General features: G+C 41.3%; 1 protein-coding gene across 2 annotated transcripts in view; it reads right to left on the bottom strand.

Moving 5' to 3' along the window:
• The window catches only part of LOC138245657 (protocadherin-10-like), a 216,801-nt gene that overhangs the window by 24,806 nt on the left and 165,689 nt on the right, over window positions 1-26,306 (bottom strand). For both annotated transcript variants that reach the window (XM_069199405.1, XM_069199404.1), the window contains one exon: window positions 8,240-8,331. In XM_069199405.1, coding sequence (XP_069055506.1) covers window positions 8,284-8,331 — 48 coding nt within the window. In that variant the 3' untranslated portion in view covers window positions 8,240-8,283. The remainder of the gene's footprint in view (window positions 1-8,239; window positions 8,332-26,306) is intronic.

Genomic DNA, 26,306 nt, shown 5'->3' with positions numbered 1-26,306 from the left:
AACCCTGTTTTTCTCTTTGGTTCCTCGATGGGGAACCATGTGGCTTCCACAGAATTGCATGAATCTCAGATCAATGAACCTCTGTTGGAAAGTGGGTCATTGGTAGTGGTAAGTATGACCTACCACTTGCAGTTGGGCCACTTACACAATACAGGGTCAATAAAGGTCTCAGTAAATTAGACCCTTGTTGATCCCTTGGTAGCTGTAACCGAGCAGGCAGGCCTAACCTAGGAGTGTAAAGCATTCAAAAACACCAATACAGTAAATAAGTAAGACACAACAGACAATAAAAATCCCACACCAATTCATAAAAATAGGTTATATTTTTAAGAGTATATAGACGCCAAAATGACAAACATTTAATTTAGGGAACCGGAGTTATGAATTTTTTAAGTATAAAAACTTTCTAATGCTTAGAAACACAAAGCACCAAATCGGGACATCTGGTCATGGTAGACCGGGTTCCAAGCGGTCCAAGGAGAGGACGGTATAGGCGCACGGCGAGTGCCCCCTTTGATGCATGTTTGACTATAAGGGGACACTCCCCCTCCTGGATACCAGAGGCTAGCAGCCTCTATGAAAGGGCCGCCTCAAGGTAATTCCTTGGGTAAGGTAGACCTTTTACTTCACACTCTTTGACCTTCACATAGAGTAAATTTCCTCCAACGTGAGACGTAGGGATCCTAGGCCCTGACGAATGCCCTGAGACCTCTATTGGCTCACTTCTGAGGGCAGAAACATGTTGGCTATTAGTTAGGTGACCCTGTGAGTCCTTATCCTCACAGAGGTGTCCCAACCCCTGTTTTAACTACACCAATCAGACACCACCATTAAATTTGTCACTCCTCACAGGTGTCTGCTTAGGTGTTTTAATTTTTTTTCACTAGATTAGCTGGATCCCGATCTTTCCAGAAACAAGTTTATTTACGCACTCCCTCCTGTTCCTTTAACAGTGAGGTTGAATCCGCCCAGGTGGCACTGTCCTACCTGGGTGGGTCTAGGTGGTCAAATGATGAAGCATGACACTATATAGTGTGTGAGACCACCTAGCCGTAAAAGGAACTCCCCCCGGTGTCTCTCCCCGCGCATGCACTCTGCAGTTACTTACTGACATTTCACTGACATTACCCTTCCAAATAGGAACACGTACAACCTAGGGCTACGCTGGTACCCGCGACGCCCTCTTTAGAGAACCCCATACTTTCTTGTGTATCTTGATACCGGGACAAAGTCAAAGTTTGAGGCCGACTGTGATGTAGCCCTGGTTGGATACACTAAACGGGAGGCCTCAGTCAAAAGTTTACCTTCACACTTAGAAATGTTTCTGGAGCTTTTTTTGCGGGGACCCTCGCTGCTCTTCACCAGGTCGGATTCAATGAGGGTTCACCAGATTGACTTTTAGGAGGCTCATGGTCAAATCCTGGAAGTCAGACATCTGGAGCTTCTCAGCTGGACAAACTTGAAATCCAGGCCAGGTCGTGGCGAGGAATTGCCGGCTTCACTTCCCAGGTAGAGTCGGTCACCTCCTGGAGTTTTTGCACAAAAGTTCCCCACACTTCTCCAAACTTAAGGAGATGTTTCCTGAAGTCCCCCTTGCAGGTTCAAATGATCCAAAACACAACTCCAAGGGTGTAGAATCTCCTGGATGATCCTTGGAAGGTTGAGACCACAATTCCCACAATGCACCTGGCCAAAGCCTTAAAAGTCTCCCTGATGCACTCCAGGCTTGGGACTCTTGCTGGAGATGATGCAGGTGAAGCCTGTTAACTCCCAGCTGCGGGGAGTTCACTCCTTAGTCATTCTTGAAGCAAGGCCCAGCCCCCAGGGCTGTATTACCAGATTGTGCAGAAGACGCAGTTCACTCACAAGTGCAGGCCAAGGGTGCAGATCCAGATTCCAGCAGGACAGTCCTTCTTTCTCTTGTAGATTCAGGCAGCAAAACTGAGAGGCTATGCACCTCTCACATATTTAATCACAGACCTGGTCATCAGGGGGGCACCCCTGACCAAAAGAATGCAGGGTGACACCTAGGTGCATGACTACTTCCTCCAAAGTGTGGTATATTCCTGTCCCAGAAAGCACAGAGCACCATTCTTTCAAAATCCATGATTTCTGAAATTTCAGCAGAACAGTCAGAGCTAAATAAACCAACTCCCAGTATGGCTCACTTCCATAGCTCTCCTCCTCCCGACATCTTCAAGTTCATTCCTTAAGCCTGGTATCTGGCAGAGAAGCACATGATGTGGAGGTAGATGGCCTGGCATACCCTGCCCGCACTGCTCTCCTTTGAGACTGGATGGTTTATTACCTCCCCTCCTGCTCTGGCATTCCTGGGCAGCTGCAGAGCTCCCTTCAGCAGATATCCTCTCCCTTGGACAGCCACTTATTACCTAATCATACAGCCTTGCTAGTCCTGTTTGCACTCACCAATCAGGCGGGACCTCCAAAAGGCTGGATTTTGGCTTAGAGAAAGAAAGACTCACAACTTATTTTCTGTACAAGTTATGATACATTTACCAATGGCAAATTGCTGGATTTATCAAAACAAATATTTTAAGTCCTAGAATGACATTTCTATGCTTTTTCTAACAATATTTACAATCAAATACAATATTTCAATGTTAGCCTATGGAGCCCAGTGTCTACAATAGGGGAAAATTAAATGAGCAATTTTATCTCACCAGGGTTTATAAAACACCTTTTATAAGGACCCTGCTTATAGTCACATGCCACTTCCACTCCTAGGACACTTAAGTGAGACCCTGGGGGCACCTAATATGTAAAAATGATGTAAATTATCACTTTTAAAATGCTCATAGCACCAAAGACAAATTGGGACATCATTTCCATAGTCAGGCTGTAATTATAAATGACAGAAAACCTCCAGCAGTGCCCACTTGCAAAGGGCAGCAAATCTGCTGGGCCTCTAACGTTCATGCCCTTTTATCTACTAGGATCTTATAGGTAGTTGGTGCCCACTTGCCCTATTATTTACTAGGGACCTCTAGGGGCTGTCATGCAAATGGCAAGAATTTGACTTTTTAAAGGCAGGCCTGCCTTTAAAAGGACAAAAAGCACACAGCAGTGCACATGTGCAAGTGCAGAAATTCTGCTGGGTGTCTAATCTCTATGCCCTATTATATATTAGGTACTTATAGGCGGATCGTACCTCCTTGCCCTATTAGCTACTGGAGACTTTCAGGGTCTGTCAGGCCAATTGTAATTGTACCCTAATACCTAGTGTACTCAACTACATGTGTGTGTTTGAACATGGCACTGCCTGGGCCTGGCTAGCATGTCAGGGCACACTCAGAGTCAGTTTCCACCAGTACCAGTCTGCAAAGAAAAATGGGGGCGAATGGAGCAAAAGGATGACTTTCCAACAACCTCACATCATGCTCCAAATATGCTGCTGCTCCCTAATAACCACTAAGGAGAAGATGCACACCTTTCCAGAAGTCATGCAGCAGACTCTCCAATGATTACTTTAGTTGTCAGGGAAGGATGTGTGAGCACCAAGGCAAACACTGGATATTTGTGGTGAATGTGTTGATTGAGTATCAGATCTTTTGCCGCTCATCACTGAACATTGGTTTAAATGACAAGGAAGAAAGTTATGGGAAGTGTGGCTATACCTCGGGTCTCTCAGTTATTGCTTATCTATCAGTTTCACTGCAACTGCATGAGATATCACAATCTTGGTGTTATCTGGCTTCTTCCTGCCTCTCACCTTATGGGTAAGGGTGAAAAGTACCAGCTTTGTTGCTGTGTTTGGGCATCAGGCAGTAGAAACCAAGTGTCATTTAGGACAGTTGAATGGCTCAGTACCAATCCAATTCAGGCAAGCTCACCAATCCAGTTCCCCATATTGGCACAGGGGATAACTGATTTATCCCTAACCCAAGATAGCCTTGAAGAGGTTTTCCTTTTGCAGGTATTATAAGACTTCATGCAAAGGAGTTGCCTACATACATCCATTGCTCCATAGTCAGCAATCAAACTGGCTTCCTCGCTCCTGAAACACAATGAATATTATTGGCTGTAGGTCTGGGCACTGCTCATCTAAATATATTTTAATTTCAACTTCTTTGCTGATGTTTTACAACAATTAGCCTCTGATTGCAGCTTGACCACCTTACTTATGTGGTTCTAAAGTGATGGTCTGACTATATAATAATTCAAAAAATATGGGAGACTAAATATTAACCATGTGGTTATATATAGCTCTCATAGAGAACCTCTATCATCTATTGCACTTTCTAAATCTCATAACCCACTGCTATGATATAACAACAGTTTATAACAAAACTGGTTACCCGCTTTTGTGATATCATAAAGGATTGCAGGCCAGGTCTCTCTGAGAGCATGCCACTGCAGCACCACTTGTCTGTTTTAAATGAAAGCAGGCACCACAACTGCAGGAGAGGGAAGGAAGGCAGGGAAGGTGGTGGGGGTTGGTCAAGGATGGCAGGTAATTTCTTTAAATAAATAATAGAGGCCATCTTATGTATGGCTCATCTATTACTTTTCTGCCACTTTTAAAGAGTCTTTAATTACATGAAATTATAGAAGGGTAAAAAGTGAATTATAGGGATGTTTTTCACCTCAGGGTTCTGAACGACATCATAGACAACTTGAGCTTCACTCTCATTATCAAGATGATGTCACTTGGAACCCCCTGGTGAAAAACATTTCAGAATTTTCTTTTTTCCCAGCTATAATTATATATGTTAAGCATGGCTTCTAAGGGAAGCCTCTATTCTTTACACCAGATTCTAAATCTGTTTACGCACTGCTATGACGTAGCAACAGATGATAACAAAACTCATTACCACTGTTGTTACTTCATAAAGGCCTTCCAGAGCAGGGTGGTAGCCACGGTGACAGTATTTTGGCAGCCGTCGCCACGGCGGTAGGCGGTTTTTACCACCAATGTTATAATGAGGGCCAATATGTCCAATTGCCTGTAATAATTCAAAAGACAAAAAGTGACATCAGAATAGCCCATCCTGCTATGTCTTTCTATAAGTCCAATGCACAAAGGTTTAGTGTACCTCAGCGTAGCTCAGATTTTTTAACTTGCACTAAAGTCCCCATCGGGATCAGAAAGAGTAGAACCTTGAAAGCACAAAGTGTATGTGAAATGGTGGAATATCCACCAGTGTGGTGGATTTCCAATCATTGTCTGTTTATGGTCAGAGGAGGATTAGGTCTTTCAGAGGGGATTGCACATAACATTTGGTGAACACCAACAAACTGGAATGTTTTTTGGTATTGACAAGTATATCTCGGTAGTATAAAAATACATAAAACTACTCTTCTAAATGCAGAAGTAAGTACGAGTAGGACAAGAAACACCCATATGATGAATGCAGACGTACCTGAAATTGTTTTGCATATAAATCTTTCCACAAGATTATCACATGAGAAACTCAAAATAGTACTACTGTTGTAGGTGTTCAGAAGTATTTCTGAGATTCTTTGGGAATCCCTAAAACCTCAGAGATCTACTCCAAAAGTAGGAGGAATTCTTGGGCAGATTGCTTACTTTTGCATGTACTTGTCCAACCACACAATGTCTGAGGGATGCAAGGCACCAATCTGCTGGAGCGGCATGACCCTTACTCAACCACCTACTCTTTGTCTTAAGTCACTGGAGAAAAGAACGAGGAGCATGACAGAGGATCAAACACAGTATTTCCAAATTAAGAAAATGGAGAGAGTATGACAGGGTGGTGGGGTGAAGCATACAGCTTCAACAAATGTACTATGGAAACGAGAAACAATGAGAATAAAAGGGGAGGAGAGTATGAAGAAGTGCTGCAAATGGAAAGAAATTGACTTTGGGGAACTAAGAGATGAAAATGGGTTGGTCATGAAGGGGTCATAGCCATGATAAAGGGCAGTGTTATAATTTGTAGCAGAATCAATTAAGACAGCCAGTGCTCTTCTAGTACATATGCAGTATTTATATAAACTCTTTCTCCTCAGAAATTAACCATCAGATGTCATTAAAACTGCTCTGGCCTACTTAACTAGTCACAAACAGTATGAATTTTAATGATAACATAGCTTAAGGGCTGAAGCACCTGTTGTAGAGATCTGTTTGCATCCATATATTTGCAAAGTGTAATAGTGATAACCTAGCTCAGGAGGTTAGTGAAATAGCTGGAGGGTTCTCTGTGTAGGCTATAGTCACAGACTTAAACCTGCATAAAATAGCTTACATGCATAATGTACCTACTGCAGAGCATTGTGTGCAACATGCAAGTCATAACATATTACTCTGTATAGGTTACAGCCATGGGTTAATGAGTTTCTTGCAGGGAACCCTGTAATCATGATAAAGTACACTGGTGTTTTGTACACCAGCTACCAACATCCGCATGCCACCTTTATAGCACAGGTTTGCGTTCTTGAAAGTTTGAATGCAATCCATTACTTTTGTAAGGTTGAATAAAATAGATTCGATTGAGTAGTAATAAACACTAATAGCCAAAAACCAATTCAGCTTGCATTGTGTGCTATAAAATGGTTCTTTTGTGTGCTATAATGCATATGTACTTGAAATCTCTGTAAACCGCACCTACGCATCTTTCATAGATAATGACATTCAGAGAGTGAGAAAACTATTTCACATTTCAGTTTATCTTTGGCCAACTTGAAAAGATCAGTGGTGCCATTATTCTTCCACAGATGGGGTTCAGGAGCAGGATGTGAGCGTCGAGCTGAGCTCAGGTTGAAATCTAACTGCTCCTGGCCCAGGCACCACTTTGACCCAAACGAATAAGATGGTGAAGTGAGGCCTGTGGAACTTGTTTTGCTGAAAAGGTAAAGCTGTCGGGGAGTGTGCTGCCACCTTTAGATACGTCCAGAAGTCATAACACTGCAACAGGGCATTGATGATCTTTCGTTATGGACAGCCAGGAATCCGGTTAGCATCCGGAATCAGAATCTGGATGCTTCTTATTTTATTCAAGTAAAGGGCGGAAGACCAAAGAAGCCTTCGAAGGAAGATGGTCAGCTTGGTAAAATATATGTCTGTAGATATGCCCAACATTCTTAGTCGATACCCAGTGCTTTAAATGGGCCGGTACTCTCCGGTACTGAGTACCGGCACTTTTTTATTTTGAGAGGGAGAGTACCGGCATATCTCGAGCAAAACGTAATACTTTTAATTGGAGAGTACCGGCTCTTCTCAGAAACAAGCAGGCACTCTATTACAGAGTACCTGCACTTCTATTTTTCCATTTAAAGCACTGCAGTAAACCTTATAGTACAATTAAAGTTAAAATGACATTTAAAGTAACATTTCTGAGTATCAGGCACTTCACACCAAGACAGAGACACAGTTGGGTAAGTAATCTATGACCATTCCCGGTGTGAAAGACTTGGCAAGTAACAGTCATATATTTATAGTTAAGTAGGTATACTTATGTTTTCAACTTTTCATTGAGGTCGATCCAGACGAAGTACAGATTAAAATGAGCACAATATGTGTTGCACTTTGCACAGAATAGTGCAAATGAACTTTTGTAACTCCTTCCCAAGAATTTATTGGGGAACCTTAAACAGTCACAGTGCTGTAAAGAGGGATCGAAAGGTTACCATTAGCATCTCAGCACAGTCCTGGCAGCAGCTGCCCTAAATCCTTCACTTGAGACAACAGACTACGAATACCGAGCTACAAATCGGTGCATATTTTAATATAGGTATGTGGTTCAAATCTAGGTCAGGCGGACCACAAATCTCATGTATGATGAGCGAGTTAGGCCAGTCATGTCAGTTTCTGTTCAGTGGCTGGTGGGCATGTCTGCTTCAGTATAATTTTCATACAAACCTGATGATCACCTTGAATAAATTGGACACAAATTGGAACCTGCTCATTTCCCATCATAAGGGGTTTCTCCTAAGAGGGTATGAGAGACGGTAATGGGGCAGTGTAGTTAATAGTCATTTTGTAGGTATTATAGGAGGTTCACTGGTAAGATGGTCTCCAGTGCAGCAAAATCACAATTCACAAACAGTGTAAAATTCAAATCTCAAAATGGTGATTAGAAATTGCAATTCATAGTCTTGTTCTCTTTATTACATGATTAGAAGTTCGTAACACGGCCGCCAGTTGTTGATGACTAGGCAAGTCTCATGATACCAAGCCATGCGCTGGAATGAGTCAATACTTAAAGGATTAGACTCTGAAAGTGAAATTCCTTTTTTGTTTAGACTCTCAAATACTCACCAGAGACAGGGGAAATTAGCGTGCGCAGTCTTTCTGACTCTCCTTTAAAGGACTTGGCTTTTCTTTCCCCTATATCTTCCAAGCTCTGAGAACTGGACATCGATGCAAATAAAGAAGCAGAAAGGGTACAAAAGTAAATACTTTGGACATTAATGTAAAAAAATGCAACCATTTTTTTCTAATTGCTCAGCTGTATTAATCCACAGGGACTCAATAAGCCGCATAAAACATTCCTGGTTTATATACTCTGCAGCTCTACTTACTTCATTTAATTTGGGATTGGATTGTCATTTACACACTAGGAATTACACATTTCCAGAAAGCAAATTGTCTCCACTAATAGCCTCTTTCATTACATTTCTGAATATTGCAGACTAAGGGTATAATTCAGGGATGGACTGGAATATGGGACATGGAAACCCCCCAGCAGGCTAGGGGGCAAAGGGCTGCTTTTAGGGGTAGATGGAGGGATCATCATCCAACCAAACAGACAAAATGCCTTCAGGGAATGCAAACAACTCTCTTGTATATGGGTATACAATTGGCTCCCCCATATTAGCTTTGAGACAGTAGAATCAATCGCTACATTCACTTGAAACAATATAGGATGGGTATGAATGCATTTTACAAGGCTGTTTTAGCTCCCACTCCACCAATGGCCCAATTTAAAGGTGAATGGGGCTTGCCTGTCTCTTTTTCATAGCAGAAAAATTAGTGTTTGCTATGGCAAAGCCACCATTTTTAAGGACTATATTAAAAACCTTCTAAGGAGCATTTAGAATACACATATAAACTAAATGTTGAAGCAATCTGCAAATTCAAATTCATGTTACAAAAGATGATTTATTATCCCATGTCTTTTATTGTACATACAGTTCAGTCCAATCATTAAGATTCACAAGCCTGTAATTCTAACAAGAAAGTTGCACAGATAGAATGAAAAGTCCGTATCATCAACCAATAATAGCACCTGTGTTGGATATCACATAATACATCCTTCAAGTTTCAATCCTAGCCACCCATTCTGATGTTCGCAGCCTCTTTCCCTATTAGCATTCAATTTCGATGTAAGCAGCCAATACGTGTTTCGGGGGTAACCCTGTTTCTTCCGGGCCGTTCATCAACAAAAAAGCTTTTTAATTACTTTTTTATCGGATCAGATAATATCTGGTTTTCCTCTTTGTTAAAGGTGTCCAATTCATTCATATACATGATCACATTCTATGATTCATCCCAACACACTAGACTCAGTTATTACTTATATTTCTTCATGAAGCTCATGATCAATCACAGCTCATCACAAATACACTGACAAAATGCTGTTCCAAACAGATGGAAATTCCCTTTGTTCGAGCAGATATCCCCTCAAATGTCAATGAGCCTATCTTTTAAACACGTGTTTAGCAGATAAACCGTCTTCTTCATGGCTGTAGATCAACAAAAATGTTCTTTTATTACTTGTTTGTAGGGTCACTCGATAATCTGGTCCATAAGAGGTGTCCCATTCATTCATATAAATTATCACATGCTTGGATTTCTCCTACCAAACTGAGACTCAGATATTAATTATATCATTTTCATGAATGGGATGAGTGGAATTTTTGATTCCGTCTGCAGAACTGGAGTAATTTAGTAATTCCACGTTCCTCATGCAATGCGGTATTACTAATTAATTCTGCCGGCGAAAATCAGCATTGTAAATGGTTTTGAACAGGGCTGGAAGATGGAGCAGTTCCTCTATTTTTAAAAACCACTGTAGATACTTGGGCCCTCATTACAACTTCGGCGGTCTTCACAGAAGGCTGCCGAAGCTGCGGGCACCAGTATACTGCCAGTGCTGTCGGTATTTCTGGCTCCCTCTTTGGACTTTTCCGCTGGGCCAGCAGACGGTAACAGTATTACCATCTGCTAGCCCAGCGGAAAAGTCACATCAACATTGCTGCTGGCTCGTAATAGAGCCGGCGGCAATGCTGATGTGCAGAAGGTGCAGTAGCATTTCACTGCCCGAAATTCGTGCCAAGTGCATGGGCAGTGCAGGGGCCCCCAGTGGCACCCCAAGTCCCCCTTACCACCAGCCTTTCCATGGCGGTGTTTACCACTGTGGCCAGGGTGGCGGTCAGGGACTTAAAATCCTCAGGGCAGAGGTGCTTGCACTGCTGCCCTGGGGATTATGAAGGCATAGTGGAGGGGCCGGCGGTATGGTTGTGGCTATTGCGCCACGGTCATAATAGCTGGCGGAACACCGCCAGCCTGTTGGTGGTGTTACCGCCGGTTTACCGCTGGCCGCCAGGGTCGTAATGAGGCCCTTAATCTGCAGGGATTTTCAGAAATACAGTAGAGATAGAGCGACCGCTCCCTCTTCCGGCTCTAGTTAAACCATTGCAGTGTAGTGTATACACCTTAGCGCCCATACATAAATATGTAAGTGTGCTGAGTGGCATGCACTGGAGTGGATACTCCTCGGTGCCCTAACATAAGTATGTAAGGGCACCGAAAGGTATTCACTGCACTGTAGTGAACTGCATACCCCTCGGTTACCCTACATAAGTATGTAAAGACGCAGAGGGGTATGTACTGGAGTGCATATTGCTCAGGGTCCTCACATACCTATGTAGGGACACAGAGGGGTATGCATTGCACTGCAAGGGCACTGAGGGGTATGCAGTGCACTGGAGTGCACAAAAATACTCCTCTGTGCCCTGATATAAGTATGTAAGGGCACCAAGGGGTATTCACGAGAGTGGATACTTCTCGGTGTCCTTACATACCTTTGTAGGACATTGAGGGGTGCTCACTGCACACTTCGGTGCCCAAACTCTGTCTGAGCAGACAGCAGAGTTTTAATGTATTTCTGCAGAAGGAAATACCACCAATTCCACACAATTCTATTCATGAAGACCATGATTGATCACAACATCATCACAAATGAAAAAACTTTGGTAGCAGTGGTATAGAAATTCTGCACCTCCCACAAAACAGGGTTAGTCTCAATTAATGCAAGTAGAAAGTGCTCATCAGCTTAAAGACACTATGCTACCAAACTAGCATACAGTGTATGCGGGAGAAACTCTCACATGAAAAAAATATATAAGTTGAACCTGGAACTCCAACAGTCTTATTCGGTCTGTTGAAAAAAACAGGTCAGTTTATTGATGATTACGATTAATTTAGTAATCTAACATCAGGTGTGTAAAATGGGTGCAGGTGTGGTTGGTTTGGTTTTGATTTATTATTTTGACAAAACTGATATGTATATTATTGAACTTGCAGCCTTTAAAAAGTCTGGGATTACCAAATTGATAGCAAACAAATTGACACACTTGAAGAATCTGTGCCTTCTGTCAGATTTGGAATACAGATATTTATACAATGATACACCCCGGGCTCCCTGTATATACATCTTACCCAAGGTCCACAAATCGGGGATCTTTCCACCAGGTAGACCCATCCTTTCTGGCATTGGATCACCTACTGAACACATCTCAGAAAATATTGACTCTTTCCTCCAGCCATTAGTACAGAACTTACCCTCGTACATTCAGGACACCAGGGATTTATTATGCCAACTGGAAGATATAGAGTGGACAAAGGAGTGCATGTTTGTTAGTTTTGATGTAAGTTCTCTTTACACTTCCATGCCCCTAGAGATGGGCCTAGAGATGCTCTTGGCGACTCTTGCGGGTCGCGATGCTACAATATATGAACATACCTTTATGCTCCTTGATTTAACACGTCTGGTGCTTGAGAACAATGTATTCCTGCATGAAGGTAGCTGGTACCAACAGCGCCAGGGGTAGCTATGGGAGCCATATTTTCTCCCTTATATGCCAATCTCTATATGGGACAATTTGAGAAGTTGCACCTTTGGTCCAAATGCCCTATGCACATCACCCAGCGCATCCTATATTGGGGGAGATATATTGATGATATATTGGCCATTTGGACGGGTAGCAACGAGGACCTTAGTGCACTCATAGACCACCTAAATTCCAACTAATTTAACCTAGTCTTTACACACAAAGTGGACAGTGCCCAAATTGAATTTCTGGACCTACTTTTGTACATCACTGCAAATAAGATTTCCTCCAGACTGTACAGGAAACCAACTGCTTGTAATTCTATCCTACACACACATAGCACACATCCTCTTTCACAAATAAAGGCTATCCCTTATGGGGAGATGATAAGAGTACGTCGCAATTGTAGTCATACAGGAATTTTCAAACACAAGCTTGAAAGCTTGGCACAACGTTTCTGTGACAGGGACTACACAGAAGATCTTATTTCCTTGGCGAGCAGACGCATTTCCTCCACTCACTATTGGTTAGAGGTTATAAAAAAGCTCGCACAGATAGATCCAACATGAGGCCTGTTTCTTTTGTTACTCAATATAGCCCTGCCAGCAAGACAGTATTACGCATTCTCAAAAAGCACTGGCATTTGTTACTCCTGGACTCCAGTTTGAAAGACTCTATTGGAGGCTCACCAGTTATTACACACAGTAGGGGTTGTACCCTAAGGAACATCTTGTGCCCCAGTTTCCTTGCTCCTCCGATACAGACACATCCCTCGTCTTGGATTCCTGGTAAACCAAAGGTTTGTTTTAAGTGCGGTTGCTGCGTGTCTTGTCAACTAGCCCTCAATAAAACTGTGTCCTTCTCTTACAACACGAAGATCATCTACCAGATCAAAGAGTTCATGAATTGTAACACTAGGTATACAGTCTATTGCATCATTTGTGTTTGTGGTTTGATTTACGTGGGCAGCACTATAGTCCATTGAAGGAACGTATTCAGGAACACGTCAGAGCTATCAGAAATCACAACACAACTTATCCCCTTGCAGTTCACTTCAGTTCACAACATGGGGAAAAAGATCTTCTCAACGTCAGATTTCATGGCATGACTCAAGTGTCCAGTTCACCCAGATGGGGTGATAGAACTAAAGACCTTCGCAAATGCGAGGCGAAATGGATTCTGAAACTGCGTGCAGTCGAACAGGGTCTGAACACTGACCATGAACTACATGTTTTCCTTACATGACTTTTTTGCAACTGTTATGTCCTCCGTTTTACATTCATTACATAAAACACCGCAATTTCTTACCATTATTCTGTATTATTGAATGACCAAGCGCTTTAGCTAACTTATACCTATGGCCCTTACTGATTGATACATGGCCCACGATACACTGGCCATTCTCCTATTGCCTTAGTAGCTTGTACTTTCTTTGTTGACTATTTGTCTTAATTGATCTTTTATTGCTTGTGTTAACCATAGTCAGTTTTGGACGTATAGTCCCATGTTATGTTCATCTTCTGAAACTCTATACATGTGGTAATCCCTTTGGTTTACATTTGTATCTACCTCTACCTTGCACATACTGTAACTTTATCATCATTTTCCTCTTTTTGACTGATTCATGTACAATATTGTTAGATACTAACTTGTGCTACCAGGCAGCCTTCACTGCTGACCTTTCCCTTTGCCTCAAATACAACCTATTTTCTTCCCATTACTCCAATATGGCCGCTATCTTGCCCTATCAGTTCAAGATCTTCTACACAAACTTTTCAACAGCGCTTAGTCTTTCTTCAATTTTTACCATTGCCGACACACACGCCTACTTATATGCCGCATTTGCAGACTAGTACCTTCGTATTTGAATCGACCGGACCACTTTTCCGGCACCGCACAATGACGCGGTAAGTTTCCAGTTCATGTTTGTTCCTTTTTCTTTTTAAACGCTCCGCTGGACGAGGATTGCTTTAGAACTGCGGTATCGTTTTTAACTGTTAACAGTTTTACAGACTGACGTGTCTTAACACGAACACGGCATGCTCACCGTTGCCGTGTGACCTTTTGCATACAAACCTGGTGTTCTTCATGTGACTTATATAACCATGACATTAAGGCCAAACTATTTTTCTCTATGTGGCTTAGGTCGCATTCAAACAGTTTCAATTTGGGACTAATTGTTTACAATTCAAAACCGAGGAGCTTTTCCCCTTTAGGAGCACTTACTAGAAACTTCAAGCAGCATTTACGCATTTTTTATAGCTTAACTTCTGTATCCCAGCATTCAGTACTATAATATGGTCTGTTTTGGGACCAGTCCGTGGTGTTATATTTTTTTCTGTAACCATTCGCTACCACCTTATTAATTTTTTCGTCTCTGCTTACTTAAATGCTGGATAATACTTATTTCACTTCTCTTTCTCACCCTCATGCAGGTCTCTGGTGGTTGAGGCTTATCAGGGCCTTGACAAGTATTCACAGTTATTACTGCAACTCCAAATACCCCATGCTCTAGAGATACTACCATTAACAGACCTTTCCAGGTATTCTAGTACCTTGAATATATTAAGATTTTTTCCCACGTCTACCTCTCTTTTGATTTCACGGTGGCCAATTTACTGTCAAGTCCTAATTCTTATTCTTTCAGATCCTCAGGCACAAGCCTCCTACTGGCACTCCAACATCTTCTAGCTGGCCAGATGGTCTAGGTACATTTGTATTTTTAACCCTCTCACCTACAACAAGAATACCTCACTTTTCTCTAACACGTTCTAGTTTCAATATGCGCTCACATTGCTAATCTAGAGCACGCACCTAACTTGTCAGCAAAATGGCTACTTTCGATATGCTCCTAAGAATATTTTCCACTTTTGGGTGTCCCTTTAATTACACAACGACCCAAATGTCCTTTTTGTTTGTTTATCGTGCCATGCCTTTCCTCTCTCTTCTCTTCTCACTGGGGTCGCACATGGTTTGCCACCTTCCTTTGTGTACATAAATTACGATTTTACCGTTTTACACAACTTGTGTTTTGTAAAACATGGGTATTGTTACATACAAGTTTGCTTATATTATTGTCTTACAGCCTTGATGAAGTCACCTGAGTGACGAAACACGTGTTGGCTGTATTTTGAAGAATGCACTATCTATATTGAGGCGAACTGTGCCTCCAATTAAAGACACCTTCTTCAACGGACTTGGGACACTTATGTATTATTTCTACAACTCCTGCATCCTACCAGAGATACAATTCCTTGTCACCTAACCAGACTTTACATTTTTGTGCTATGGTCGCATTGTGCCTTTAAAAAGTCGTTTAAGACAAAATATGTGTCGGCTGCTTCCTGCCTGTGGATTACACACCTGATGTTGGATTACTAAATTCTTCGTAATCATCAATAAACGGACCTGTTTTTATCAACAGACCAATTAAGACTGTGTTTGTGCTCCGGTTACAACTAATATCCTCACAAATGAGTTGAAAGAACAATGCTGTCCAAAACATATATACATTTGTTTTGTTCGAGCAGAGATCAGTAAACCTGTCTTTTACAGATAACCTCTGACAGTTCGATAGACGGCGCATGAAGATACATTGTAAAAGATAGGCTCACTGACACCTCAGTGGATGTCCATTCAAACAAAGCGAATTTCCATCTGTTTTGGACAGCATTTTTTGCCAGTACTCATGTTTAAGGTCTTACATTATTGCTTCTCTGATAAAATGAACAACCATGAGTTGGGCTAGGGCTGAATTTAGTTATAGTTCTATTAGTGGTAGTGTGCTTTATAAGCAATTAGTTATTATTATGTAGATGAAACAAAAACATATAAGTTAATCCCTTCGGGTGCACATTACATTCCTGTTGGAAAACCAAGCCTTTTCTTACTTTGGATTGTTAAAATGTGCACCAAATAATTGAGTTAGTATTATAGCTGATGAGATTACTATTAGACTGGTGATAAGAAATATTATTAGTAAATAGTTACTTTGATCATTAGATGCTCTAAATATGTTCACTAAAATACTTTCAGGTTCATTTTAATAACTTCGTTTTTTTTATATAGCATCTACCACTGTACTTTCGTTGTACCCTGAAGTGTAATTCAACAGTTATTGTAACTCAGTGTATGATACCTAATTTACCCTTTTTGCAAGGATTGAAAGCTTGAGTCTGTCTTGCCATTGATTTGCGCTGATGACTCTCAGAGCACTGCATTTGACAGAGCAAGCATTTAGCTCAGTGAGCCAGTCTACCAGCATTACAGACATTTAATGGTATTTACTATTGTGTTAAAATGGATAGTATTGAATTGAAAATGAAAATCATTGTTCAACTGAAAGTGAAAACAATTAAACTGCTGTTTGAACCACGAACTAAAAGCAGGTGTCAATCCAAACAAAGCAGGAAAGTGTAATGAACAAACAACAGAAGTGGGTATAGTTGTCTAACAGAAACAATTGGACCTAAAATGTAATTTTCTCCATGTGCCATGAGTTCAAGACTGAAATACTTTCAATCCAAATATTTTCCTTCATGCACATGGGAGTAATACAAAAATAATGAACAGTTTGTTTTTCTGAAGAAGAATAACTGTGAAAAATGGTTTATTAGCAGGGATCAACAGTGTCCACCACAAGTAAGTCTTGCTAGGTCAAGTCAAAGATTTGAGTAATTTAAAACTCGGTTTAATCCTGGTAACTATTTCACTCAGAGCAGATGGTCTTAACTTAATGAAAATGTGTACAACACTTAGAAATACCAAACATTTAAAAAGTCAATAACAAAAAACAATTAAAGTCCCAATGCCATTGAGAAAAATAGAGAAAAATTTAATAAGCAAAATTACAACAAAACAACAAAAATCCAATGAGGGGAGCCAGAGGTATGAATTTCCGCCATTGGTAGTCAATGGTAGTGATAGACCAGGACTTAGGCATGATTTAAGGATGAACGCAAAGGAGGGTGTGTTGGATACACTAAGAAGACTAGCATCAATAGACCCTGGAAGTAGGGAAGTTCAAACAAGTTTTAAGACCCAATCTGAAAAGGGACTTTCTCATTTTTCTGAGGAAAAACACTTCTCCACCTGAGACAACCAGAAAAGAGCTGGTCTGGTACTTTTCACAGTAGGTCCCCTTGAAGCTCTGGAGCAAAAGGTGAAACAATTCCCACATTTCATTTGGTGCACAACCACATGGGTACACTTCCAAGATCCCCAGGACCTAAACAGAAGCACTTAGAGGCTCTCTGGGTTTCAGGTAAAGGCCAACACCAAAGTCTAGTCATGGGACAGATGTCACTGGTCACCTGGGATTTTTCACAGTAATTTGCTCTTCAGTTTTTCTTTTTTCCTGGAGCCATCCAGCTGGATCAGCCTTATTATCATTGGAGATCATTCTGTCCTTGGTTTGGATTTCAAGTCGAAGGGTGTCCAACCGCCCCAGTTCCTGTTCATAGATGCTAAGTGCAGGAGGTTCAGTCTGCTTGGTATCCTTCACAAGTCCAGCAGTGTTATGAGGAAACCTGTCTGAGGGTCCATCTTTATAGGATTCACCACCCTGTGGCTGGGAGACACCTAAGACACTCCTAGTTCCTCTCTGGCCAATGGAGTATAGGTTCCCAGGCCCGACCTACCTACCTTTCCAATAGTTCATGAGTACTGATTACCTAAACATCTGTCAGACTACCGTATTATCTTTGTTGAAAGGCTAGCTGAAAGGACTAACAACACCTTTTGGCTTTTATTTTTAAAAAGTGCCCCAGCTCTGAATGCTCTAAAGTCTACTCCACAATAATTAATTGTTTTCTCTTTAGGTTAATTGGCTCATCTTTGGCAGCGCATTCAAGCAGTAAGGAAGTGATCACAGAAAATATGTCAGGCTTTATACATAACAGCAAATTACACATCAATAACGTTATGAAATAAATAACTTAGAAGACTACACACAGTTTAATTAGAAATTAAACGTTTGAAAAATACAAAAGAAATAAATAAATGTGGTTAGCCTAGAAGTTCAAAGATGATAAAATCAAAATCTGGGTCCATTAAAATTGGAGCAAAACTTTCAAACTCTATCAGGAAGGAAATCTTGAAGCTGTAAGAAACACCACATATCTCTAACATGTAATGGCCTGATTTAGATTTTGGCAGACTGATACTCCGTCACAACGATGACGGAAATGCCGCTAGTGAAATATGAATCCCATTATTTCCTATGTAATTTATATTTTGGCAGACAGGATATCTGTCAACGCTGTGATGGAGTAACCTGTCCACCAAAATCTAAATCTGGCCAATGAGTGAATCAAATCCAGTATACTGAGCAAGTAGGTAATACTTTTACAAAACCGCATTGATTCTATGTGAAAGTGGCTCTACATTGCGCATACAAAGGTACGCAGACAGTTGAAGTTTTTGCTCAAAGATGTCGAATGTACAGCTCTAAGAACTGCAAGTGTTTGGTGAAAAGGAATAGAAGCAATTGTGAGACTACAGCATTTCTCACTGAGGAATGTTGAAGCCAAATGTAAGTCGAGCCAAAAATCAACTCTTAGCTACAGCTTGGGGTGTCAAACTGATGGCTTATGCCACTGACTACCGCACCTGTGATTCTATAAGTCTGACTGGATGAATAAGATTTCCTGAAGTTGCAGCTCAGTCGTTGTTTGATGATAAAAATGTAACATGTTTTTCAGCTCAAAGCAAATATTTGAACTGATTTGAATATTTAAAATGGCAGAAGCATTTTACCAAAACTCGGTTGAGGTGAAGCTTCCCTGAACCAGCGCTACAGAGTTCTGCCAAGATTTCTGTGGTCAGCATCTCATTCTGTTTTTTGGGAACGTTTCATCTTCCCAGCCACTGAACTCCTCAAACTAGCTCTTTCAATAGCAATTCTTTGCAACAGACCCAGTTAAGGCCACATCATGAAACTGCTTTCCACTGCCTATCTCTGGAATCAAGTCCTGGAAGCTGAGGTTCAAGACTGGAAAGAATATATTTCTTTCAATGTTCTTTTGTCAGACAGAAGAAAGACATCTTCCAACATGCAGGCTGTATTGATTGGCAGTTAGACCAATAAACTGTTTTAAATGAGGAACTAGCACACTATTTCTGATTGATCTTAAGTCCCTCCATAGAAGGTTCACACATGCCGCACACCAATTTTACTACACCATGATATTGTTGCAGAGCTTAGAGACACATTAAATGTTCAATTGTAGTTTGTAGGATGAAATCCAAAATGGAGATGGATATCTTTCCGGAAAACAAAACACCTATTTTCCCCAACTCCATCCACTGTCAACCATTTTAGCTCAGTTCAACTGAACAGAATTTCAAAACAGTCTTCTTGCACTGCCCTCTGGTATCCCGCAGGGCATTTATAGAAATGAAGAAGAGAAAATCCCTCCAATAAAAGAACCAGTACTTAACTTGTAAAATAATGAGTGTCATGCCCAAAAGCTCTGCTCAGAAGCCTACGGAGGGTGCTATTAAACTTCAGCCCACTGGCTATTAGGCCTCTTCAATCCACTGCCATACACTCCCATGCCCTTTTTCTCACTTTTGCATGTTCCTGCTTCCTCCCTTGGTGATGGTTTTCTGCCTTTCTTTTTCTCCTTCTTTCCCTTTTGTTTTACTTTCTCTTGCTCTCGGGAAATGTGGGAAGGCTTCCATTAAAACATAAAAAACAATATACTTATTAACTTGAATGAGCGAAAACTAGGCCTAACCAAAGCTGCCTCTTGGAAATGTGCATTCATTTAAAACTTTGAATGACCTATGGCATTTGACTTGCTAATGTTAGCACATTCCTCAAAATTCAACTAGACACAAAGTTTCTGTCCTATCTTTTGCATGGCCTATGCATGATATACGTTTCTTTCTGTTGTAACAAAGAAAACAGTATTATTTTATTCTTTTCTGCCTTACTGACCTGCTTTGGAATTCATTAATTGGCTAAGGTAATCTATAAAATTGCATCTTTATGAAGAGGCTTATAGTGTAAAAGTGTGCAAAAAGAGAGGACGAGAGAAAATAAACTTCTGAAATCATGCAGGTAGTTTGTTTTTCAGGAGGCACAGTCTATGTGGGTTTAGGTGCATGTTGCACATTCATCCTGAAATAAACCATTTCTGAACTCTTCTTTGTGGAAAGTTACATCAACTAAGTATCTTCATTTCCAAAGAAAATTCAGCACATTCAAATTTTATATTGTATTGAAAATGTTTCTTTTTAAATCATGTCATGTAAGTGTTCTAGGGAAAGGGGAGGTGTGGCGGAGAGAGAGGAAGCAGAGAGGAGAGCGAGTATGGGACTGAAGCTAAACTTCTGACTTCTAGTAAGCGTTCGAGAGAAGGAGCAGTGGACGCTGTTGAGCTGATAGATTGTATTACTGAGTGAGAGGAAGAAAGCGTAGCTAATAACCATTTTAGTTTCTTTCAAGAAATATCATTCTTGGACTTCACGTTCAGCTGGCTACACTATTTCTATCAAAGCCTGTTACTGTATTCTTTATGAGTACTCGTATCTTTTACAGACTAGACTGAAGTGTTAGAGTGTTAGAATAGGGATAGATTTCAGGACATGCTTTATGCAATGTTCTGTAAAACTTATTTGACTAATAAAACAAGACTAGTTATTCTTTTAAAGAAAATCTGAAACTACAACTTAAACATTAATCACTGATTCCTATAGAGATATAATTTAGGCGTAATGAAAGTTTTCACTGCAGCTATTAGCTCTAATTTCCATTCCCAAGGTTTATACCCCGAAGGGCCCAAAGAGGTCTCCCCTAAATTACCCTACAGTTGGTTCCATCATTTTGTTTTACCCTAGTCATCTACATTAATATGCCATTTAATGGGGTGGTGAATCAACTCTATATGGTCTTTCTTTAAAGGGTGAGATTAATAGCACACATGACCACGCTTGTTAATTTGTTTCCTCAATTTCACATCTTCTTTATGTTGTGCTATTTTTGTTTCCAGTTCACGTTTATATATTTTTTTTAAATCCACAACAAAATACTTTTGGAAATGATCACTTGGTATTTACCCAATAACATATTTTTGTTTGACGCGAATGTTAACAAGCAGTTAATAGGCACAGCAATGGGTTTTTCATTTTCACCAAACTACACAAATTTAACGATGGGCTGGTAGGAGGGGAATATAGCATGGAGTTTGGAAAAGGACAAATTTGTAATGAAAATCATCATGTGTCTACGCTTCATTGATGACCTTCTCATGTAAACAGTCTCAGGGTGGGCCAGGTCCCGGAGCAATTTAATTTTGCTGCCTGGTTCGCCCCTCCCCCACAGCCCCAGGGACTGCCACCTCCCTTGGGCTTTTACTAAATTTAACACGGGGACCAGGTGGCCCCCATAGCCCCGGGGACCACCACCTCCCCAGGGCATTAAAAAAATATAAGGCAGGAGCCCTCTTGCAGCCCAGGGGACTGCCACGGGCTTTTACCAGATCTAACAAGGGGGACCATAGCAGTCCCCTCATGCAGCCCTGGGGACTTCCACCTTCCTGGAGCTTTTACCAAATATGACAGGGGGGCTGGGCAGCATTCCTGCAGCTCCGGGACCACCACCTCCCCGGGGCTTTAAAGAAATTAAACACAGAGGCTGCCTGCCGCCCCACAGCCCCAGGGACCACCACCATACCCCCGGGCTTCAATTAAATAATGAAGGGGGTCCATTGTGGATCCCCAGGTCCCAGAGGCCACTACCTCCCTGGGACTAATTTAGTTGGAGGGGGATCAGACAACCCCCTTGAGGAGCCACTGATGGTCCTGGGGGCTCCTACTACGTCCCTGGGTACCCTCCCCTGGGACATAGCTGTTTGCTTTGACTTGGTGGCAAACACTCCACTCAGATGAAGTGAGAGCTGACAAACAACTCTCACTTTTTGTGAGCAGAGGTTTCCTCTGTTTCCCTGCCTGCAGAGATGCAAGCAGGGAAACAGAGGAAATATGCCTCTCACAGAGAGGGAGCTGCTTTAGAACCCTGATGTTGTGCCAGTGCCTCTGTCCTGAATTTTAATGAGAGGGTCTCTGTTGAAATATATATGATAATTTACACATCTGTCCCCAGTGACCGCTCTCATAGGTGCCAGTACCAAGTGTCAGGGGAATTACTCCAGTTGTCTATGAACATCACAAACCAGGCATCTCTCCAGGTCGCGATCTCAAAAATCTTCATTGTAAAGTTCACCAAGTATTCATATTGATGCGTTTTGACAGAGGCCTCGGTCCTGGGATATCCGTGTCTCCTCATCTATTTTTCCTTGTTTATACGTAGCTTTACCTTTTGATATCTAAGCATTCTGAGAAACATAGTTTATGTATCCTCATCATCTCATCGCTCCAATGTTAATTTTTCACTTCATTCGCATTTTATCTACAGTGTCTCCGATAACAAATTTATAGTGAGAATAACTAAAAACACTGGAATTCAAATCAGTGGAGTCAACGATTTCAATTCATTTGCAATTCCTCTGAAAGCTGACAATGAACTCATATTGCATCTAGTGGAGATTATGGGGGTTATTACAACTTTGGAGGAGGTGTTAATCCGTCCCAAAAGTGACTGTAAAGTGACGGATATACCACCAGCCGTATTACGAGTCCATTATATCCTATGGAACTCGTAATACGGCTGGTGGTATATCCGTCACTTTACCGTCACTTTTGGGACGGATTAACACCTACTCCAAAGTTGTAATAACCCCCTATGTCATGAGACCTGAATGATGCTATTGAAAGACATAATATTCATCCTTATTTTCTGCGTAGGGCCAGATTACAAATTGGTTGGTGTATTACGACACAAGAGTAAACCCCTGTATACGCACAGCTTGGAATTACAAGTTGAGTGTTTTTTAACACATCCAAAGATAAGCACATGCATTCAGTACCTCAACCTTTGGTACATTTTGGTAGGTCAAACCTGCTGAAATTTAACAGGGGAAAACCATATAGTAACTACTATATCATGTGGATTTTAGTGTGTTAAACATCAAAATCCACATGGTATTCTCCAGGAACTCATAATAGGTGCAATTTATAGCACCTGATAAATAACAAACCCTGTGTCATTGTTTATTATTTGAAACAAATAGCACCTGTATTTGTAATCACGCTCAGGGTGTCTGATGAGTTAGCATTAGCTATGACCTATTATTAGGTATGTTTGAAATTTGTGCAATTTCCTTTGCAAAAATGATGTGAAATGCCCATAAAAAGACATGAAATTATGTATTTTTATGCAAAATGCCAGTTTGACTTTTTGCACTAGTTTTTAGCCTGGAATGCATCCTTGCCTACATTTGAGACATAAGGATGCATTTTAAGGTAAAAAAGTAGTGCGAAATTGCATGTGACAAGACAAGTCGCCTCCGTTAGTTTGCTTTGTTCCCGTGCTCATGCGATAAGAGCTTTACCCCAACAAAATCTCAGTGACACAATGTGACGTAATGACATAATCTTGTGCATTGTGTGTAACAAGTGTAATGCAAAATGACAGATATTTTGTGAAATAATACCAGCTTAAATGAAATTACACCCATGCCTAGCTATCATGTGGTCTTATTACTCTTATTCTAAACAGAGTTAACTATTTGTTAGGATTGTGGCAAGTGATGGCGCTTTTTGAAATGCCCTTAACAAATGATCACCCATTTTTTCCTGCAATGTCCAGATCACTCTTTAAAATATGTTACTGTTTCTGGGGTACTTGTCTGATTTTAGAGACCTAATTTTTATATGTTGTTATGTCTGATGCTGTCTTAATTTTTCTCTTCATACCTGTCTTTTAGTAACCAGAAGTTCCTCTATTTCCTTATTTTTGCTCACCTATGTGATCTATTAATTCCCCCTCAGTGTAGCCTTGGAGTTGACGTTGACAAAACGTATGGTCATTTCTTCTTTGGAACAGTTTGTTTTGACTCTCAACATCTCCCCATATGGGATGCTCCATTTGAGCCTTCTGCCAAGTTGACTTAGTGACTTGTAGCACACTGTTAGTGGCTGTGTGTGTATTATACCTTCAATTCTTACTTTCTCCACATTGATTTAAGTATCTGGAAATTCACTCTTCCTAATGCTGATAGCATCCCATATTAAAAAAATATATCTATGTGACAGAGCCAAAACACAATACATTTGGAAAATACTGTGATTTGGCTCTGTTACATAAATTATCTCTTTTTTTAATGTGATGGATCCAAAAATGGGCATCCAACCATCAATCTTGACCAAGGCTTCCAAAGAAGCCTAAATGGGTTGTTTTGAATTCCGCCAGAATTTACAGGGGGATCCACAAGCTGACCGAATGCATGCCTTTCCTGTGTGCCCATGAGGAACTGAGGGAGGCAAAGTCGTACATAATCTTACAGATGAAATTACTTATCACATTTCCTTTAACAACAGGAAAGAAATGACTATGAATGTACCATTAATTAGGGGTTAAAGTATATATTTTGTAATTTCATTACATTGTGCTTTTAGGTGTTGCTAATTACTGATATAAAGACTGTGAGGTCATAAGTGCTGCATTTGGTATGAGAGTGATAGTTTGCTCGGCTATTATAGCAGTTATGGATAAGAGAGCTAACCATAACTTGTGCATTCCGTGGTTTTTCAGGTTTCTTGTAAATATAAAGTACTTTAACTGTTTTTGGAGTCAGTGTCTGAGTTTTTTAAAACATATGTTGAGGTGTTATAGGTAATTATACATGCAGTTTAACTGTTTTGAAGTGATTGTTTTGTTTTAAAACATGGGTTACGGTGTTACAAACAAAGCCACCCATAACTCCACTCTAGCCTTAGGTTTTGTAGTGAATTTTGCTGTGGGTAGTCAGTGTGGGTTCAAAGTCCCTGAGCAAGGGTTTGTGAACCCAAGAGGGAGTCAACATGGGTCCGTTTGCCCTTTCTGAAGCATCACAGACCCGAGGCAAAGTTTGTGGACATTGGAGCTGGTCCATGGTCTGCCTGCCTGTCCCCAAGTCTATTAATCCACAGCAAAATGTTTCTTTTTTAATAGTGACTTAAAGGGAGTCCCTTTTAGACCTCCCACCTGAGCCATGGGGTCCGGGACCTCCTCTCTACCCCTGTATGTCTCCTTTCAATTTTTTTCAGGATGCAGAAACTGAACCCTATGTCAAGTAATGGTAGCTGCATCAGATATTTCCCTATTTCAACCAGCTAACTGAAGGCTTGCCGCCCTCGATGGATGACTGGAACATAGCTCTCTGATCCAATTACATGTGATTATTTTACTAATGTTGCCCATAGATTTGACTGTAAAGCCAGGTTTGCAGAACATCTGTGAACTAGGGCCCATATTTATACTCTGTTTGTGCCAGATTTGCGTCATTTTTTTAACGCAAATTCAGCGCAAACTTAACTCCATATTTATACTTTGTCGCTAGACCCGTTCAGCGCCAAAGTTATGGAGTTTGGGTCATTTTTTGTACGTGAAAACCTACCTTGCGCTAATGACATGCAAGGTAGGCGTTCCCGTGCAAAAAATGACTCTAAGGCATGTGCGCCTTATTTATCATCTGACGTCAAAATGACCCAGAGGTGGTGACGGGCCTTACAACAATGTGCCCAGCCAGATTTGCGCCGTTTTTTAACTCCCGGGTCAGGGCAGGCGTTAAGGGACCTGAGGGCTCATTTCCATGGTGGGAGACCATGGAAACAGTCCACAGGTGCCCTTCCCTGCACCTAGGGACACCCCCTGCCACTCTAGCCCACCCCTGGAGGACACCCATGGATGGGGCGACCCATCCGTGGGGAGTGCAGGTAAGTGCAGGAAAGTATTTTTTTTTTTTAAGTGGCATAGGGCGGCCTAACTTGGGCCCCCCTACATGCCACTGTGGCTAATGGCCATGCCAAAGGGATAGAAGTCCCCTGGGAATGGCCATTGGCCAGGAGGGCATGACTCCTGTCTTTGCTAAGACAGGAGTCGTTCCCATGGGGGTTGTGCGTCAAAAAATGGCACAAGTCAGGTCAGAGACAATATTTTTTACTTCAACCTGACTTGCACCATTCTTTGGCGCACAACCCCCAGTCTTCCCTTCGCCTCCGCTGCCCGGTTACCGTAATTTATTTTGACGCTAAACAAACCGCAGCGCCGGCTAACGTAATTCCATAAATAAGGCTCCTGGCTGGCGCGTTGGAATGGCGTTAGACTGCGGTAAACTTTTTGACGCAAATCTGCCCTGGCACTGATTTGCGTCAAAAAGTATAAA

Source organism: Pleurodeles waltl, chromosome 7 (assembly GCF_031143425.1).
Source record: "Pleurodeles waltl isolate 20211129_DDA chromosome 7, aPleWal1.hap1.20221129, whole genome shotgun sequence".
Classification (NCBI taxonomy): domain Eukaryota; kingdom Metazoa; phylum Chordata; class Amphibia; order Caudata; family Salamandridae; genus Pleurodeles; species Pleurodeles waltl.
Note: the sequence above shows the minus strand (reverse complement) of the source record. Positions and strands in the feature narration are given on the sequence as shown.